Source organism: Rhinolophus hipposideros (assembly GCF_964194185.1).
Source record: "Rhinolophus hipposideros genome assembly, chromosome: 6".
Lineage (NCBI taxonomy): Eukaryota > Metazoa > Chordata > Mammalia > Chiroptera > Rhinolophidae > Rhinolophus > Rhinolophus hipposideros.
The window spans coordinates 46,089,656-46,109,203 of NC_138052.1; the positions used below are offsets into that span (position 1 = coordinate 46,089,656).

Below are 19,548 nucleotides of genomic sequence, written 5' to 3' on the forward strand. Positions count from 1 at the left end.
CTGGGCTTGAACCTTTGCTTAACTCCTGTTCCCTGTTTTACAGTCGTACTTTCCAACATTGTAATAAATGCTGCTGAAGATACTCTGCTTAGAACCCTGTTTACCCCAAAAGGCTCATCTCCTCATGACATCTTTATACTTTATCTTTAAGAGCCAGTTTTTTAAAACTAGGGAAATGAAATGACTTCCTCAAGGTCATGCTCCAACCCAGGAAAACTATTAAATGCTTATACTGTTAGCTGGGTTAATCTCTATGATACTGAACCGTGAATGAAATCTACAGCTTTACTTTAGAAAATTATTATGATAGAATGTTAATATTATACTAAGAATTTCTCAGCAAGGTTTTTTTTTGTCTAATTGACCTAGTAATTCTAGACTTTTAAGTTGATTACTCTGTCATATCAATCAAGTATATTTTGAGTCAGATTTTGCTACATATCTTAGTATCTTATCTACCACAATGTTTCCTGTAACTTTTTTTCAAGAATATCAGTACATGATTTCTTTTAGATGACATATTAAATAATCCATAAATATTTATGAAACATAACAGCACAAATGAATGCTATTTGATAACATATTAGCTAAGGGTAACAAAACCACAATTATTGGTCCATTTCTAAGTGTATTTATAGAGTATATTCTGTTGCTTTTACAAAACATACTTAATAGCTTTCTTTTTAAAAGGTACTTGCACTTGATTTCAGTGACTGGGTAATTCCTAAGCAAAAAGCTGAGGTGTGAAGCAAGATTATCTTAAGAATGAAATTTGTCTCATGTTGATGTGACATTGGGGTGAAAGAGAGAAGACTCATTCCTAATGTGTGACTTCTGTTCATTGGTCCAAGACTCTCAGTTGTCCTTAGAAGGTCACTTCAATCCTTTCACACTTTATGATGCGTTGGCCTTATCACATGTTCTTCTGCACTTGTCAGAGATCGCATTCCTGTCTAAGAGCTCTTTGTCCAAGTTTCATTTGAGATTAGTAAGGTTAACCATGAAGAATCTCCATCCCAATGCAGTCTCAGCCTGCTCTTCCCAAGGCCTGAGGAAACTGGGGCATTAGTAAGTAGCCAAGGGATCCTGCTACAGTGTTTGCCTCCACCATAAATCCCTTCTTAGTTGCCAGAGAGAAGCTCTTTCAGCCACCACACAGTGAGTGCTGTCTGCTGGGTGATACATCATGCTCAGAAGGGGAATAGGACGAGCTGTGGGCTTGTTTTCTATAATTAATCCCCAACAATTCTACCCCTATCTGCCATAAAACCCCAGAGTCCCCATGTGATGAGATTTCCCTTTTCACTCTCGTTGAAGTCTCCTGGAGGGGTCCATATGGTGGCAAATGGCTTTTGCAGTTGAAACTGCTTAGGCAGCAAGGGGAACAGCTTCTCACAGCCTTGGAGGAAATGTCTGCCTTTAATAATAATGGAATAGACTCTTCTGCTTCTAATTTATTTGCCAGAGTAAGTGGAATTGAGCTCATTTTACATGCTGTTATTATATCCATATATTCAAAATGTCTACACATCTACATATTCAGGAGAAAAATGTCAATATCATGAGTTTTCAGGGTGAAAATCTAGACAAATGACTTGAGAAACTGTGCAAGCAAGCATATATTTGAAAAGAAATGCAAAGGACTTTATTATTGCCGAAACTAGCTATCAAAAAGAGTGTCGAATCCCTTTCCTTTGACAACCTATTGATTGGACATCTGTCTTAGAAGGTTAAATTGGTGCCTTCTCTGGATCTATTTCAGTATAGCAGAAGGGCAATTAAAAAATTATTATGAGATGCCCTTGAAAGTTATAGCTCTACATGCTTTATATTTATTCAAAATCTGTAAATAATTTCAAGATCAAATTGGTAGGTTTACATGTACAAAACCTTGCTTTAAGAAAAAATAAAAAAACTTGGTTTTAAAATGTGATTCATTTCTTAAGTATATCAAAACCACACATTCCAGCACTTTTTAATTGGATTTTTTACACTGATGGAAATATTCTATATCTGTGCTGTCCAAAATGGTAGTCGGTACCCACATGTGGCTCTTGAGCTCCTGAAATGCAGCAAATGCAACTGAGGAATTCCATTTTATGACTTTCTTTACTTTCAATTCATTGAAATTTAAATAGTCATGTGTGTCTAGCGGCTACTGAACTGGATAGCACAAAGCAAGTCCCACAGTGCTTCCCACAACCCGCAAAAAAAAGGACTTTTTAAATATTGTCACCTGTACCACATTCCTGTGAGACAACATGAATTGGAATTAACTGCTTTATTTTATATGAAAAAATTGATTTGTTGGCAGAACATGGACAAAGTATTCTCATCCCAGCCCAGGGATCTTTTGATTATCCCACAGATGTCACGTTCCAGATGAAAAAAATAATAATAGTTACTGTTAACAAGGTATAAAACATTCATGGTGATAAGTAAATCCCATTGTGATCTTTACACACTTAAAAGAAATTTGTAACTTGTGTGGTAACTGACATTAAACCTTTCAGGGGCTTGAAAGATTAAAGTGACTATAAAAAGTTATCAGTAGACTCTGTTGTGTTTTTGAGGGAAACCCTCTACAGATCTGGGATTCTTTCTCTGTGCAGCTCCCTTCTCTTGTCCACTGTCCTATGAGGTCTAGCTGCCTTGGTCTCCCCAGACTCTTGGCTCTGCTGCCTCAGATCAGGGAGTCTGGGTTTCCTCTCTCTGCACCGTGTCCTGGAAACCCTCTAAGGACCACAGAACTGAGTGGAGTTTTACCCAATCGTCATCATGACATTTTGGATGGCTGGATGACTTTCTGACCAAGTCACCCTGCTTGTCTGTCTGGGTCAGCCATACCTGTATGCTGGACACCAGTACTTCTGTGGCTATTCAGAAACTGTTTGAAAAAGTATTACTGGTGTCCAGTTGCATCTGAGGATTTTGCCCTCCTTGACTGACTGTCCTAGAAATTGCAAACAGCTTTTTAGATGAATACCCGGAACTCAGTGTTGCCAAGAAACTAAGGCGGTGTTTCTAATTTTTCCCTGTCCTCTTACCTTTAATGCTTTCCAGTGGTGATTCCCCACTGAAGGTCATGTGGTGCTACTTATTAATTTTTTTTAAAAAAGACTTTATTTTGTTTTACTTAAAAAAACAAACAAACCGTTAACAGCAGGAAAGCAACAATTCTAGAAACCTCTGCCAAATGGCAGCCACTTGTGGGAAAATTGTAAGAATTAGAAGTGCTTCCTTTTAGCTCTGCGAAGGACAAATGTAGTTTCTGTCCAGTTTGAGGCTGGAGTGATGTGGAGCACTAATTACTGTCCTTGCTGTTCTTTGACGGAGATCACACTTACCACTTAGAAGAAATCACATCTCCTTTCCTTTGGTAGCACAGAAGGGATTATTCTCAAGGTGGGAGAAAATTCAAAGGCTGAGGTTGCAAAGGATAACAGAAAGCTGATTAGTTATTTTCTGTTTTGAATTTTTAAATTTCTTAGCATCTTTTCTTTCCTTCTAACATTTTGCCATGCCATTTCTGAAAGGAAGCTGTCTTCAGTTTAAAACCTTCGCTATTTCCCCAAGGAACACTGTCGGAAGGAGCTGCCGCAACACGGAAGGTGATGAGTGCAGGGCAGCAGCTTTGGTCCTGCCGAGTGGGCTCAGTGGCACAGACCAGGGACTGCCACAAGCGGCATTCGCTCCAGCAGTACCTCGGCCCGTTTCCAGTGCTGGCCCAAGGGAGAGCAGAAGCCACTGCCCTGGAATGATCTGCACACTCTGCAGGAGGAGCAGGCCATATGTGTGTCTGGAACAAAAACCTAGAACTATTATAAGAGGATGAGCTTCTTTCCTCCTCTGGCTCTCACCTACCCTTGCACATCAATTGGGCCAGTCACACACTAACTTCTATCTAAAGAAATGGCTTTTTCCTGGATTCAGCCTGTGTCTTATGAACAGTATTGGCCAGATTGTCATTCTTACTCACACATCCTGCCATTAATAGAAGGAGTCATCTAAAGGCAGACATTGCTTTCACCCATCACTGTCTGTCATAGATACCACGGTTGCCTTCAAGCTGAATAATTCTACCTTAAAAGCATATGACCCTCGAAATTTCTTTTGCTACAGGACCATTCGTCTGCCTTTTAACAATTTTTTTCCAATGAAAGAAATGGTACAGGCTTTGCTGTCTTTCTATATGAAGACTGTACTGACTTCTTCAAAGGAACAGTAAATGTCTCTGTCTGAGTCTATGAGATGTTATTGTGCATCTTATTCTTTTAGCATTGGAACATTGATGCCCTGCTCATGCTGGCCAATCAAGAGGTGGTGCCACACGTCCCACTGTGGGTCCTAAAGGGTTCAGAACACAAGGGACAGGTGCTAGAAAATTCAGACAGGTAGAAATACAAACGAGTGTAGAGTTTGGTAGCAAGACCCATGCTGCAATCTGATTCTGCATCTAACCACTGTGATTCTGGGAGGCCACTTAACATTTGTGGGCTCAGTTGACTAATTTCTCAAATCAGGAGCTTAAAATGGGCTTAGAATGGAAGGTTCATTTCAGCTCTGACACTCTACAACTCCAAGGATCTCATTCAATGAAATTGGATGAAGAGCCAGAGCACACTAAATTTTACTCACATGCCATGAACAGTCTAAATCCTAAAGAGCACTTCACTCTGTAATTTGCTTCTTTAATAAACAACTTTAGATTTACACATTACATTTCAGTTTTTAACACATTCTATTCCAATTAGAATCTGAATTTTATAGCTAGGAAAAGAGATGCATGGAGATGTGAAATAATATAACAATGTTATAGAGCAAAGTTGTTCACGTGAGAATATTCAGAGTTTCTGCTCACCTCTCTTACAAAAGAGATCTGATAGTTAAATTACCAGCTCCATTTCTTCTTCTTGCTGAAAGATACTAAAAGGCTATACATAATAACAGGCTGAGTGAGAAGAAGGGAAGGAGAAGTTTGCTTAGTGGGAGGAGAGGTGGCGGTGCTAAACCAACTGTACCATGTGGGGAAAGGGACTAAGTTTGAAATAGCATTTCAGTGCAGTAGTTCATTGTGGACTTATCGTGGATCTCTCCAAGACATAAAGATAAAATTTCCTTTTTAATTCTTCATGGCTGTTGTAATGTGCTTCCTGAATGCAACACAATTCTAATACCAAATTATATGTGTATTATGCCAAGATTTTTGAGGAGAAGCATGCAAAATAAAAATTAGAGATCCAGTTTCAAATAGCTTCTAAAATCTTCTTAGAGGCTCAAACAGGGCCCCTTCTGTCCATGGTTTTCTTTTCTCTCTAATCCCTCTACCCACCTACCTGCCAAACACTTATTATGTTCCTTTAGGTACTAGATATGCAGGGATGAGTTCGATCTAGGCCTTTCCCTGGGGGGAGATGCCCAGGGGTTCCAGACTTACCTGCTGTAACTGTGCTGCCAGGGTTACCTCTGGCCTGTGGGCTGGGAAAGCAGACATTGCTTTCCCCCATCACTGCCTTTCATTGATACTATATATAGTTATATTATATATATTGAGACTATATGCAGCTACAAGTTAGCTGGTAATATTATTCCCCATCTCTTCTAACCTACTCGTTTCAAATTCATCCTCTTCTTGAATCACTTTCTTTTCAACTGTGGCTATATCCTGCCAATGGAATCCAGATTATTTCCAGTCTACTACCAATTTTATCACATGAGAGAATGAGAAAGCATAATCACAAAACACCAAGTCCCTTACTGAAAGTCTCATGCACTTAAAGAATTATAAAGCAGGGTACATGGAATGTTCCTGGAAAGCCACTAGATGAGCTGCAAGGATTTGTATCCAGTGGTACCTCCTTTTCATAGCAGTGACATTTGAAACAAGACTATGATTAATTCCTTCTTTTAATCAATAATTTTTGAATACCTCCAGATGTAAAGGTCATATTTTAAGGTCATTTAAACACACACCAATACTTCAACACGGCATTATTTTCTTTATACTTATGTTTCAGTATTTTTATTAATAAAAATCTAACTGTATCTATTAAGATTGTGTTAATCCATAATTAACAACAACTACAACTATGAAAAATGACTTCAGGATTTAAACAAGTGGAGAGGTATATTTTTCTTGTGTAATAGGATGGCTGGAGGTAGGCAATGCAGGCTGGAGCAACTTCTCAAGGATGTCAGGAAATCAGGCTCAGTCTGTATTCATGTTCTGCCATTCATAGTCACATCCAAATGACCACAGCATGGCTACTGTGCACCCAGGAAAGAAGAAGTGGGGAAGGCAAACAGGATTTCTTTAACACAGTCTCTATTCCAGAAGGGACAGCCTTCATAGAGACTTGTGCTTATATTTCATTGACCAGAACAGTGTCACATGGCCTCCCCTAGCTGCAAGGGAGTCTGAGAAGGTAATTACTTTCCAACTTCTGTAATAGAGGCAGGCAAAAGAAAAGGGGGTAGGATTAGGTGTCCAATGAGAAAACCTATGATGCCTGCCGTGGAGACTTCTCATATATAAACAATATATAAAACAACAAATGCAACATACAGCTGCATTATTTTCCTGCAGCCTGCTAGATGACTTCACAATAATTTACAAAGATATAAAAGCAAAATGTTTTCTAAATTATAAAATGCTTTGTGAATGTTATCTTGAGGTATGTTCAAATAATTAATTGAATTTTCAACTTCAAAAGAATTTTATGAAAACATTGTTTATCTCTTACTTTGATTCCATACTTGATATATCAAAATTATATACTCCTAACCAATACAATAGCATTATTTTCTCTTTTCTGTAGTCATTCTTATATAATTGTAGGCATTTGTTCTGGGTCACCTTGGGTGAACATTACCCTTTCTATCTGTAGCTATTCTGTTGTCCTCACATTTATCTCTTTGTATCTGGGAGTAGGAGCTGTACCTGAATTATAAATAGGAGGGAACTGCCAATTCACCAGCTGGCTATGTATTCTTCTTCCTTTATCTACTGCAAATTTTGTCCTAATGCTGATTTATTGCATTGAGTAATTGCATTCAGACAGCTACATGCCAATCATGTGTACCCTGATTACTCATTATGAGCCTCAGGATACCATACAACTCACTAATGAGCACATTATAATGTTGGCCAGAGCCAATTAGATGATAATCATGTGCACTGCTTTATTTACAGTCCATCCATTTAAATTAATTGGGCATTTAATTGAACACAGTGTGAAAGAAATTGGAATTGGGTTTCAAAGTTTGTTTAAGTTACTTTCATCTGCCATTTCTTATAGGTAGGTGAGATTATTCACTTGATCTGAAAATTCAAAGCAAATGCAAATAGACATAATGCTTATTTTATAATGGCACACACGCATATGTAAATTTATCTCAAAATGTGTTTGGAAACAGCAATCTAATTTGCAAGTTTTTAATCTCTACTAACTTCCTTATGTGACCTAATTACAGAGAGATTCTAAATGCATAAGAAATATTAATAAATCCAACACTTAGTTGGAAATATGAGGTGGAATCCTAAACCAACATGATGAGAATATTCTGATACCTTCTTAGAGTAGGAAACTTACATTGAATTCATGAATAAATATGTGGCAAACTATACCTAATTTTGACCCCATATTTTTTTCTCTTTCAGGACACAGTATCAAAATATTCCAGGATCGAATTATAATTGCCAAAAATTATATGCATGAAAATATTACTAAATTCAAAGTGTCTTTTCATTGAAATTATTTCCTAAAAGCACATGTAGAGTAGACATCGAGTAACTATATGAAAAAGAGTTTCTAGACAAAAGAATCTAGAAGCCAGCTCTTCTATTTTTTTTCTCAAATAGTAGTAGCATTTCTGGTTTATGGGCATCTCCTTCCATGCAATTTTGAGATGCACCAAATGATTGAAGTTTTCTTCTCAAAAAAAGTTAGAAAATGTGCTGTTCCAATAATTCATAAGAATTGTTTATAGAAAAAAATCATAAATGATTCTTATAAATTAATTTGAACTAAACTTACTTTGGAAAGAGGACCTCAGGGGAATTAGATAATATGACAGATTTTAAAGTTACATTGTGTTACACTAAACAATGTTATTTTTTTCTCTTCTGGCCACTCAACTCAACCAGGTGAATCAAATAAAATGAAAGATGTAAAGAATTTTAACCACTCTAATAAGGGCCAATATGATTGATTCTATTTGTAACTTCTGACACCATGATGTCTGATTCTACCCAAGTCTCTTATTAGTCCAAATGGGCACCATGATCTTTGCCTAAACAAGTTTTCCAAAGTTTCTGAGTATGGTATAGGGACACATTTGAAGATTCGAATCATAAAGGAACTGAGGCTCAGACCAGGAAATGCGTGAACCTGGATACTCTATCCCTGTCTGTCTGATAGAGTAGCCTCTAGTCACATGTGGCTACTGCAAACTTGACATGTGGCTCATCTGAATTAAGATATGCAGTAAGTCTAAATACACATCAGTGTTTGAATGTTTAATATGAACAAGTAATTTAAAATATTAATAATTTTATGTTGATCACATGTGGTGACAATATTTTGAATACATTGGGTTAAATAAAATATATTATTAACATTAATTTCACCTTTTTCTTTTCCTCTCTTTAGTGAAACTAGAAAATTTTAAATTATGTGTGGCTCACATTAGTGGCTCATATTATATTTCAATCAGAAGGCACTGCTCTAGCCTAATGGGAAGAATGGATGTTTCCCACTTTGATTGTCTTGGGGCTGACAAATCATGAGTTCAAGAATGAAAAAAGAACAAAACCTCTCTGCCCTTGACGAGTTCAAAGTCTCATTTCCTCCAGCACTTCTTGCTAATTGCCATGTAGTAATGGGGACTGACACTTGCATGGAGAAAGCACTGAGTGGTGCGTGAGCAGCTGCTAGACATTGGCTTTTCACACACACTGGATCAGGTTTGTTTCATTTTCTATCTACAGACATTTAAAACTAAATTATTTTGAAGATCAATAGAAATTAGTTTGGATCCCAATGTATGACAATGTGTGTAAAAGTAAAATATCATTTCTCCTAAAAGGAAAAAACAAAATAATCCATGGCCCTCCTGTAATTGGGGCATCATCTGTTCATGAAGTTCTTGAATCAGGTCAACTGATGGGGGCTCCTGTGGTGACTAGTTTGTAGTAGGCTCCTTTCTGGGCCATCAATTCTTTATGGGTCCCCTTTTCAATCACTCTCCCCTGTGATACGACTGCAATGATATTTGAGTTTTGGATGGTGGACAGACGATGGGCAATGACAATGCAGGTCCGACCTTCTCTGGCTTTGTCCAGGGCAACCTGCACCGTCTGCAAAGAAAAGATGGGAAGTTGATGCAAAGACATTTGCTTGTTCCCTGGCCCACCACTGCCAAGAGCTCTGTTTAATACCACCGGAATAACACTGCTGTCCTCAGGGATTAAACCCGAAGGCTTCACATGAAAGAAACAAATATTTGCTGAATGCAATGTGTCAGTGGTTTGAATTGCAGTCCACAGGCTGAGAAATTTCAGTGAAGCAAGAACGAACCAAACTATGAGGTCGTTATGCAATTTTAAAATACTTGATGGTCTGGTTTGCTAAAGTGAAACCAGGGAAATAAGGCAAAGTAACAATCATTGGTCATTCCTGATCTTCTTCACTGAGGACATTTTAACACTCTCCAAATGGAATCCTGATTTTTAAGGAGTTAATAAACGATAAATATTATAATTGTGTTTTGCTCAATTGCATTTCCTTTCATGCAAACTGCACATCAGATACCATCTCTTACTCTCTATTGTATGCTACCCATCTGCTTTGCCACATATCTTTAGAATTTTAAAATATGAAATGCCCAACAAATGACCTGGGTTATTTTGCTTTACTTAAGAAAGCTAATTATTTGCCCTTGAAAAAAAATGTCACCAAGCCTAGAGAATCTTAAAAACAATTTTTATTTTAAAGTTATTTTTTTCAAGCAATCCTACTTTAAATCACTTTCTCCAGATTATTGTCATTTGGCTCCGCAAAGTGTTGGCAATTTCTACTGTTAATGAATCAGAAAATTGAAAATAGTGCTATTTTATAAGAATAAATACTACAGCAAAGGAGTCATTTATAATGATCTAAGACTTTGGAAAATCAATACATACCTTTTCACTTTCTGTGTCTAAGGCAGAAGTAGCTTCATCCAGTAGCAAGATTTTAGGATCTCGTACGATGGCCCGGGCAATAGCAATACGTTGTTTCTCTCCTCGAGAGAGCTGAGACCCCTGGGACCCAACATTAGTTTCGTATTTCTGGAAAAAGTATAGTAAGTTTGAAAACCAGAAGCTCCTATGCTATATGGAGCCCACATCAACGACCCCTCTGTGAATTTAAACAATTTGTTTAAATTTAATTGGGAATAGTGAATGAGTCATTTTTATATAGGATGTCAAATCCATTTAGAAATATAAGAAAAATATGGAGTTTGTAACCTTTTGTGTTGGGAAACAAGGAAACTTTATATCTTCTTTCCTGCATCTCTTTTAGGTTTGTATTTCTGATCTCTTTTTTCCTGTATATGAGATCCTCCCTGATTTCCAAACTCCTATGTGGAAGATCTTTCCAAGACAGAAAAATCCTGGGAATGGAAGGGTCTTTTGAGAGGTCTAGTCCAGTCCCCTGTTGGGGAGGCACCATTCCAGAACACAAACCTGGATTTAGATCTCCACTCTGCTGCATAGTACTAGCTCTGTCATCATGGGCTAATTATTTAAATTTCTTTGAGGTACAAACTTGTCTGAAAAATGCAGATATTAATATGAGTTTTAGATAAAATTAGGAAGGACAATTCCTAGCTAGATGCCTGTCATGACTGCATAAAAAATAGTTAACATTCCTGGAATATTTCCTATGTGTCAGGTATTGTGCTAACTATTCTAGTCAGATTATCATTTAATATTCACAGACATCATTCTCTCCCTATTTTACAGAGTACAAAACTTAGGCACAGACAGGTAAGAAAATTGTGTAAAGACAAACAAACAGCAGTGACGACAAAATCTAAATCCAGGTGTATCTGGTTTCTGAGTCCTTGCCATTGACCACTACGCTGCCTGCCTTCCACAACGGGGTCCGCCTCTGTCTGCCTAACCTCCTGACACATGCCCAGCCAAGCAAGTGAGACTTGTAGTAGCCTACTTTGTCCTCGTGAAGAAAAAGTGCTCAGTGAAAAGTATTATAGGTAAGTCTGTATGAGAAAGAGGCAACAAACCTACTCTAAGCCAGTGTCTCCCACAAAATGAGCAGGTGCTCAACAAAGATTTGTGGAAGAAAGGAATCTGCTCCGGGACGCACAAGCTTTGCTTTTCCCTTAGGATACAGCAAATAGTAATGTCCACTTGCTTGTGGATTAGGCTACTAAGTTAGAATGAGACCAAGAGCCTAAGACGTAGGTGCCTTTGTGAAAAGAACAAAGAAAACAACAACAACAACAACAACACACATACCACGAAATTTATAAATGTACTCACAGAGAAAAGCTATTTCTCAGTGGTGTTTCAAAGAAAGAAGTGGGGAAGTTTAAATGTAGGATTTGGCTCTTAAAATTCAGTTTCCATGTGTTAATTTTTGGGGGGAATCAACTACCAAGACAGACTCTTGGTAGATGGAAAAATTCAGAGTTGATATGGTACTAAGTTCAAACGTGGCTCTGGAAAAGTGAGATACACTGAGACAGATGCAGCTTTCCCTCCTACTATGGTACATGCTACCAAGTAACGAAATTGTGATGATGACAACAATAGCAGCAGCAGCTTTCTTTGTGTGGCTATTATATATATTCTTTCATTTTAATGTTAGTTTTTGCAAATGACCAAATCTCAGAAAAGTATTTGTCTCAAAGTTACACAGCGAGTAAGTGACGGAGCTTGGATTCCAACTGAGGCCTGCTCCAAATCTCAGCATTTTTTTCACTATGCTAAGCTGGTGCTCAATGTACTACTGCTTTATGTGTTACAAATTCGATAGCTTCCTTTGCATTGGATAATATAATACTTTCCAAAACTAAAGTGTATGTCTGTGCTTAAAAGACTGAGATAATCCCCAGGCACTAGGAAATAAGTTGTGCTGCTTTTGACGTTCTCCTTGAGCCCAAATTGTAATACTTTTGGGTCATTCTACCTTTCCCCATCCCTGTCTCACATAGGGAACCACTCTGACTTGGTACTCACCTCTGGGAGTGACATGACAAAATCATGCAGCTGAGCCTGCTTTGCGGCTTTTATGACTTTTTCCATGGGAATTTCTTTGGCGTTGTCCCCATACTTGATATTGTCCATTATGCTACAGGCAAACAACACTGGCTCCTGGGAAACAATTCCAATGTTCGAGCGGAGAAACTCGACATTTACCTTTTTGCTGTCATGCCCATCTATCATCTGCAAACAGAGGTAACAACCAAGATGTTGTTTCAGAATTCCAGCAGCAAGGAAAATTCATATTCTGTCATTAGTGTTATGCAGGACATTTGCTTTGCTTAAGAGACAACAGTCCCAGGACTCTTGGAAATAAATCACGTCGCCTTTGACCTCTGGAGTTGGTGTCTGTCAGAAATGGTGTCAAAGTAATGACCAAACTATGGTTTTGTGTCTTTGTTTTCCAAACTCTAGCTCCACGGGTGTTACAAATGAGAAAAGCACTCAGGACAGTAAGTAGTTAAAACAATTTTTTTTACCCTTATACTTTGGTACAGCACATTCTCTACAAGTTTGCAGAATTGCTCAATTTTGAGGCTCCGCGGGTTATGAAATGGGTTTTTCTACGTAAATATATTGGACAATATCAGAATTAAAACTGTTTCCTTGATTTTACTGACACTGCCCTCTGAATAACTGAGATCACAGACTCAAGTAAGAAAGTACATTTATTCATTTAATTAATCAATAAACATATGGAATTACTTGGCACAAAGCACCATGGTAGGTAGTCTTTTGTCTACTACATAAAGAAAATATCATCTCTGTTTTCCAGGAACTCACAGCCTAGTTAGACAGTTAAATACAGGAACTCAAGTATCCACCATTTGAGCTGGTTCACTTAAAAGCCCGAGAATAATAAAGGTACAGTATGTCTAACACATTACTGTAAAGTATTTGGCCCTATAAGCTCACAAAAATATTACATTAAATAATGTGAGATGTTACATTTTAGATAATTTCTTGGCAATGAAAAAAGCAAATAAGAAAAACTATAATTCATTCCTCAAAATTAGCCTCTATCATCTTCCCCGGCTCATTTTCCATAGTATTTACAGTCTGCAAAGCACAATTTAATACTTAAATACAAAGGTGTGAGTATTGTAAGCTCCTAGAAGACAGAGATATGCTTCACACTCCTTAGAACCTCCCATGGGGCCCAGGGCAGTCATAGGTATCCAATTCATCATAGGTATCCAATTAGATGTTGAAAAGGCTAAATGCCTGCATTTGGTAGCTTCCTTAAAAGCACAGAGGATTTTTAAAAATTGCATAAAAGGTTGCTGTTTTTTTTTCCTACTTAAAAATGTTTGTACAAGTGTTTTACAAGGATATAACAAAATATAGTGTGTCTGTGAAATGAAAAGAATCATACTGATTTCTTCATGGACATTGCTTTCTGCCTCTGACCAGAACTTTCACTGAACACATTCAGAGAAATATACTTAATATATGTATCAATGTTAGAGAATCAAACATGAAGGTTTCAGGTCTCTGTATGTCATGCAGTTCACAATTGACCTCGGTGATAGACATGATAGATGTGATATTTTGGGAAACTGGACCCTCTTCTTTGCATAGAACAGACTCCAAGTGCAATATGCTTTCTGGGTTCATCAGTCACCTAACACTATCAAAAAATTAAAATCTTTATACCTAAAATTAATAACAGAAGTGATTATAAATTACAGAAAATCAACTCTTACTCCTTATTTTCATAATTTTCTGGATTCTACCAATATCTACTTATTTCCTTGCTTCACTTTATGCAAGGCAATCTTTAGCGGCCTCTTCTGAGTTTCTCTCAGTATTTCTCTTCATAATGTTATCAATTCTCATTGCAGTGAAGATTCTATTATTCAAGGAAATCAGAAAAGCCTTTTTCAAAATATTAATATTAAACAATCAGTGAAGTATAAAGCAGAATAAAACATTTTCAGAACCATGCCTCAATCATTTCCTAGAAAACTGCTTGCTGATGCACCCCAATATAATGAAAGTAAAAACCAAGAAAGAGGGCAATATGGGAATTAGGAAATAATGGATCTAATCTAAAAAAAATTGCTGGAAACTCACAGGGTGAAAATTGTTCAGCAAGTGCACTTCTAATGAGTTCAGGCAGTGGCAGAAATGAGAGAAAGAAGCAGGTGCTCCAGTATAGGTAGCAGGATAGAGATATTGGAGTAACATAAAGATTTTCTAAAGGCAAAGAATGCAAAAAAAAGACAGCTTTTCAGAAAAACAATCAAGAAAAAAAAATGTAATGCTAATGTACCTCATTACTTGACTATTGGATAAATAATATTTACCTAATTATAATAAAAGTTGTTAATTGATTTTCAACTTTTAAATCAGCATAGAGTGCAAGCATGAAAGATAACAAATGTTATAAACACAATGTAAGCATTTTGTATGCTTGCTCATATAAAAGTGTGGGTATTAGGACTTGATAGGTAAAAGGAGGGAGGAAGAGATGAAAAAAGAATTGCTCATAGTTCCATCTTACAAAGGGATAATTCTAGAGATGTTATCTACAGGTGATGGAAAAGAAACAGAAGTGTATTAGTTAAATTTACAAATAGAGGAAATTTTTAAAGTAATTTATCTATTAGGTTGCTGCAAAAGTAATTTTGGTTTAAAGGTTAAAAATAATTGCAAATACCGCAATTACTTTTGCACCAACTTAATATATTGGGTAAAGGTGGGTAAAAGGAGGGGGAGTGAATAGGGTAAGCTAAATTTCCATCTCTTGAAAATAAGTCAACAGAGTCTAAATTTGTTAAATCATGAAACAGCAGCATAAGCATAATAGAGACACTGATGTAATCACTGGGAAGTCCAAACACATCAGTGGTTAAAAATAATTGCCTTAGAGCAGAGAAATGGGGGGTCAGTAGTGAAAAGGGTAAAATAAAAAGTTGCTTTTTATTACAAGTATTTCTTATTTTATTTTGTACTCCTCTACATATGTTATTTGGAAAGAAAAACAAGAAGGAGAGAAAAGAGAAATGCTATTGAAAATAATCAACAAGGCAATCCACCAATTGTTCAAATATCCTTGCAAAAGCTTTATGGCACATGACTACCAATTTGAGTTCTTTATATTATTTAGACATAATCGTCTTGAACCAGGATTGTCTCAGATTTTTTCAGACTAAATCCCATTTCTTGCTCATTTATCATTGTGTTCATTATCACCCCCGCCTTTTCCGTTCCCAGTCGTTAGTCTCTTGATTAGTTTGTACTTTCTGCTCCATTTACGGGTAAGTGAATGTTTCTGTTAAATACACTCATCTCTAGCTTTGCAGTGTGCCCAGTTTTCTTTGCCTAACTTGTCAGCAGGCCATCTGGAACTGGGAAGAATATGACATTAGAAATTGTGAGGTAGAATCAGGTCAACCAGGAAATGACCGGTACTTTCCATAGGAGTGAGTCTAAGGAAAGAGCTTTAGAGTGAGACTGGCAAGGCACAATCTTGAAGACCACATTTTAGGGGTTGGAGATATTCTGCAGGAAGCAAAATTCTCAAAAGCATTTGCATTGCTTACCACTTTCCCTTGGTCAGGGTCATAAAAACGTTCCAACAGCTGAATACTGGTGCTTTTGCCACATCCACTGCTTCCAACAAATGCCAGTGTTTGTCCTGGCCTAACCGACACTGAGAGACCGTTTAGAACTTGTATATCAGGTCGAGAAGGATATGTAAATTTACAGTCAACAAAGTCAATCTGCCCCTGGAAGTTGTCCTATGAATGGAAAGGTTAGAATTATATATACTCCTACTAGAATCTAGAATATTGAAAATGTACCTACATCTGAGTTTTAAATCCCTACTTAAGACACCTTCAACTCCAATGTGGCGGAAGTGTGAAGTATAAAGACAGCAACTTAATGAAATGGCATTCTATTCTCTATTTTAGCAGGTGTAGAGAAAAGAGAGATTTAAGCAGTTGAGTTAAAAATATTTGGTTTCTTATTCTCATTCTAACCTAAGGGGATTTCCTTGTCATCCATTAATAGACATTCTGGAAGAATGTCAAATGGAAGAGAATAGCTAGAAGATGTGATTATAACACAGAAGCCAGTAACTCTCCAAACCCCTACAGATCTATTTTCCTAAAGATTAAAACAATAGCATTACACTTAAAATGACTTAGAGAGACGGTTACTTGAGCCCCGTATTGCAAAGGTGAATACCTTCAGTTGTACTATGCAAATTATGAATTCTAGAAATGGATATTTAATAGACCACATAGAGACTTTACTTTTATTGAGCTGACAAAGAAACAGGTCATTTGACCAATTTAAAAAGATTCTGAATTTGGTTTATCTTTACTAATATTTAGGTTTGTTTTACTATCTTGAACATACTCAGATATTAAAAATTAGGCAGAGAAGATTAAAAAAACACCTGTGGGGACTTGCTCATTTATCATTTATCAGTTAGAAGAAAAGATATTTTGCTATAATCAAATTAATTTTCTGGGAGTCCATTTGAGCTAAAACTTGAACCCAGATAAACATGAATCAAATCAATATTACTGAACAGGAAGAACTGATTTTGCTACGTTCCATACCAGAACAACAATGAAACACATGGTGGCTGGATAGCTTTATTACTCTGGAACTAAGTGTGTTTTATATTACACATAATATAACATTCACTGGATATCGTTCCCTTCTTCAAATGCCGCTTTATGAATAGTTTTTAACGCTAATTTACTTTATTTCTTTATTTTTATAAATCTACTGCCCATTCTGAGTACATATGAATGAACCTATATACTACAGGAATTTAGAAGCTAAGTGGTGGTGTATGACCAGCCCCAGTAGCTGTTCTGTACACACACACACACACACACACACACACACACACAAAATCCTCCCCCACCGCCTCCGTACCCCCATCTCAGTACTTACCCATTTTTCACCTGCACTACTGTATACATTGATTGGGGGTCGTCGATCCAACAGTTGAAAAAAGCGTGCAGCTGATATTTTAGCTTTGGCATAACTTGGGGTGTAAGAGTAGGCTCTTCCAAGAGCAGTTGCACTCAGTACAACTGAGGAGATTACCCTGCAATTGAACAGACACTGTGGTTAGTGTGGTGACCTAAGAGGCAAGAGTTTGGGGAGACTAGCCCTGGTTCTCCTAGGAAAGAACTGAGCAGCCTTAGAAAGATCACTTTAGACCTGTTCTGGAATGTGGGGTTGGAAATTTTAACAGTTTTCAAATTGTGTTCTGTGAAAAAAGGGTGAGAGGAGGACTGAACAAAGTGGGGCTCAGACCTCCAAACCCTGTTTCAACTGTAATAGTTGAAGACTTCTTGTTGGGTGGGGGGAAAATGGAGCCTTGAAAAATCACCAGATTGTGTTGATATTTTTATAATGCCGACATACTTTGAATCTATCATAAGTGTGTAAAAGAGAATGATTGTTGATATAAGCACCAATGTGTACCAAGCATGCATGTAATTAATTCATGCTTCTTAACAGTATGAGAAAGATACAATTGCCTGTATCCTTCTACCTGGCCCAACTTCTAACTATATTCAACATGTGTGTAATTAATGAGCAAATGACTGAACGAATAAATGAAAGATAAACATGGTGAGAGATAGCTCTGTTGTGTGTAGACTATGATGCCAGGGGCCCCCTCCAAGTTGTCCACCTGCACTGCCAGGCACAGAGGGCCGGCCTTGGTGGTGGTGGTGGGGGCGTGTCTTTGTGTGTTTTACTGTTCAGTTCATAAGCAGGAATTGTTTTAGGCCAGGCTTGCAGACCCAAACATCTCCAGTCCAAAGCTTCAAGCCATGAAAAGCAACGGGAATAAAATGGAAAACGGCGGAAGGTGATCTTTCAGTTCTTAAAGAGAAGCCAGAAATTGGGAAATTTTTGTATTCTCTGAATTTTCACATGTTGGCAAATAATTCTTTAAAAATCTTACGTAAACTAAACAAATCAACAGTTTGTGATTTCTGATTTAAGTTAGTAGCTCTAAATGTGCAAAACTTTAGAAAAGACATTTTCCTATTTGGGACAGGTGTACTAGGGCAGGAGAAAAATTTTCTTCTATATTTCTGGGAGAAAGATCAAAGGTGAGAGAAGACCAAACTCATGACTTAAGTGAGAATGAACTCCCCAAAACAGATTTCTATTGGTATCATTTTTCCTAAAGCCCTCCAAGAACTTTCTCAGACCATCTCCTCTCACCCCTCCAATGTCCTCCACCCCACCACCCCACCCCACCACCCCCATCCACATACATGAACACCCAGTCCCTTGGTGCCCTGACACATTTAGGCTCTCACTTCTGGAAATGTGAAAAACTGAACTCAAAGCTAATCTTATTAGTACAGCAGATCTGGCTATAAAAAAAGAACATAATCTCCCTGAACTGGTCTTTGCTGTCTCTACCTAGGAGAAGTCAGCTGGAAACATGCGTTCATTGCAAGTAGAGTTCAAATAAGATCGTGAGCCACCTTGAATAGGCCTCTAGATTTTCTGAGCAGTAACCACTATGGTAGATTGGTTAATCCATTACTCTATATGCACCCCTTTGCTATCTGTGATATTGTGGTTTATAATAAGAAACATTTATTTGGTCTTTGCCCAGTTCCTGGCACAGAGCTCCTAAACTCTTGAAATTTCCTAAATCTGGAGAATGATCAAGGTCTTTGTTATGTTAATGAAGTGACTTTTGGAAAGCCCCTACTTAACCAAGGATGGGGGCTGGTTCCTAGGGGAAGCAACCATGTTATTAGAGGGGTGGAACTTTCAGTCTTATCCCCCACTTCACCTCCAGTGAAAGGCAGGGTGCCTGAGGGATCTGGGCAGTCTTGTAGGACTGAACAATTAAACTGTGGAATTTGACCCTATCTCCAGGCAGATGGTATCAGAATGAAGTTGAATTGTAGGATATCCATCAAGTGTCAGAAGTGTTATGAGTGTGATAGTAGTGTGAGAGTAAAGGAGAAACACAGATCGGATCCGCTCATCAAAAAGTAGATTCCATTACTCTATTCTATGAATCTGGACGTGATTGTATGACTTTCTTTGGCCAAAGAGATGTTAGAAAATATGATGCAAGCAGAGACTTGGGGCTTGTTAGAAAATACGATGCAAGCACATTGGGGCTTGTTCTCATTTGTTGTGTTTGGAATTTTGAGACCATAATGTGAAGAAAACAAGCTCACCTGTTAGAGAAGCTCCATGGAGACAGAAACCCACTCAGAAGCCTGACTATGTTGGCCCAGTCCAGAAGAACCACCCCAACA

At 37.6% G+C, this 19,548-nt stretch overlaps 1 protein-coding gene across 1 annotated transcript in view; it reads right to left on the reverse strand.

Moving 5' to 3' along the window:
- Positions 1-6,002: 6,002 nt before the first annotated feature.
- The window catches only part of ABCB11 (ATP binding cassette subfamily B member 11), a 56,430-nt gene continuing 42,884 nt past the window's right edge, over positions 6,003-19,548 (reverse strand). Inside the window, exons 17-21 of the mRNA XM_081051571.1 lie at positions 17,192-17,348; positions 15,820-16,017; positions 12,248-12,454; positions 10,184-10,330; positions 6,003-9,358 (exon numbers count right to left, since the gene is read on the reverse strand). Of these exons, the coding sequence (XP_080907697.1) occupies positions 9,158-9,358; positions 10,184-10,330; positions 12,248-12,454; positions 15,820-16,017; positions 17,192-17,348 (910 nt within the window). The 3' untranslated portion in view covers positions 6,003-9,157. The remainder of the gene's footprint in view (positions 9,359-10,183; positions 10,331-12,247; positions 12,455-15,819; positions 16,018-17,191; positions 17,349-19,548) is intronic.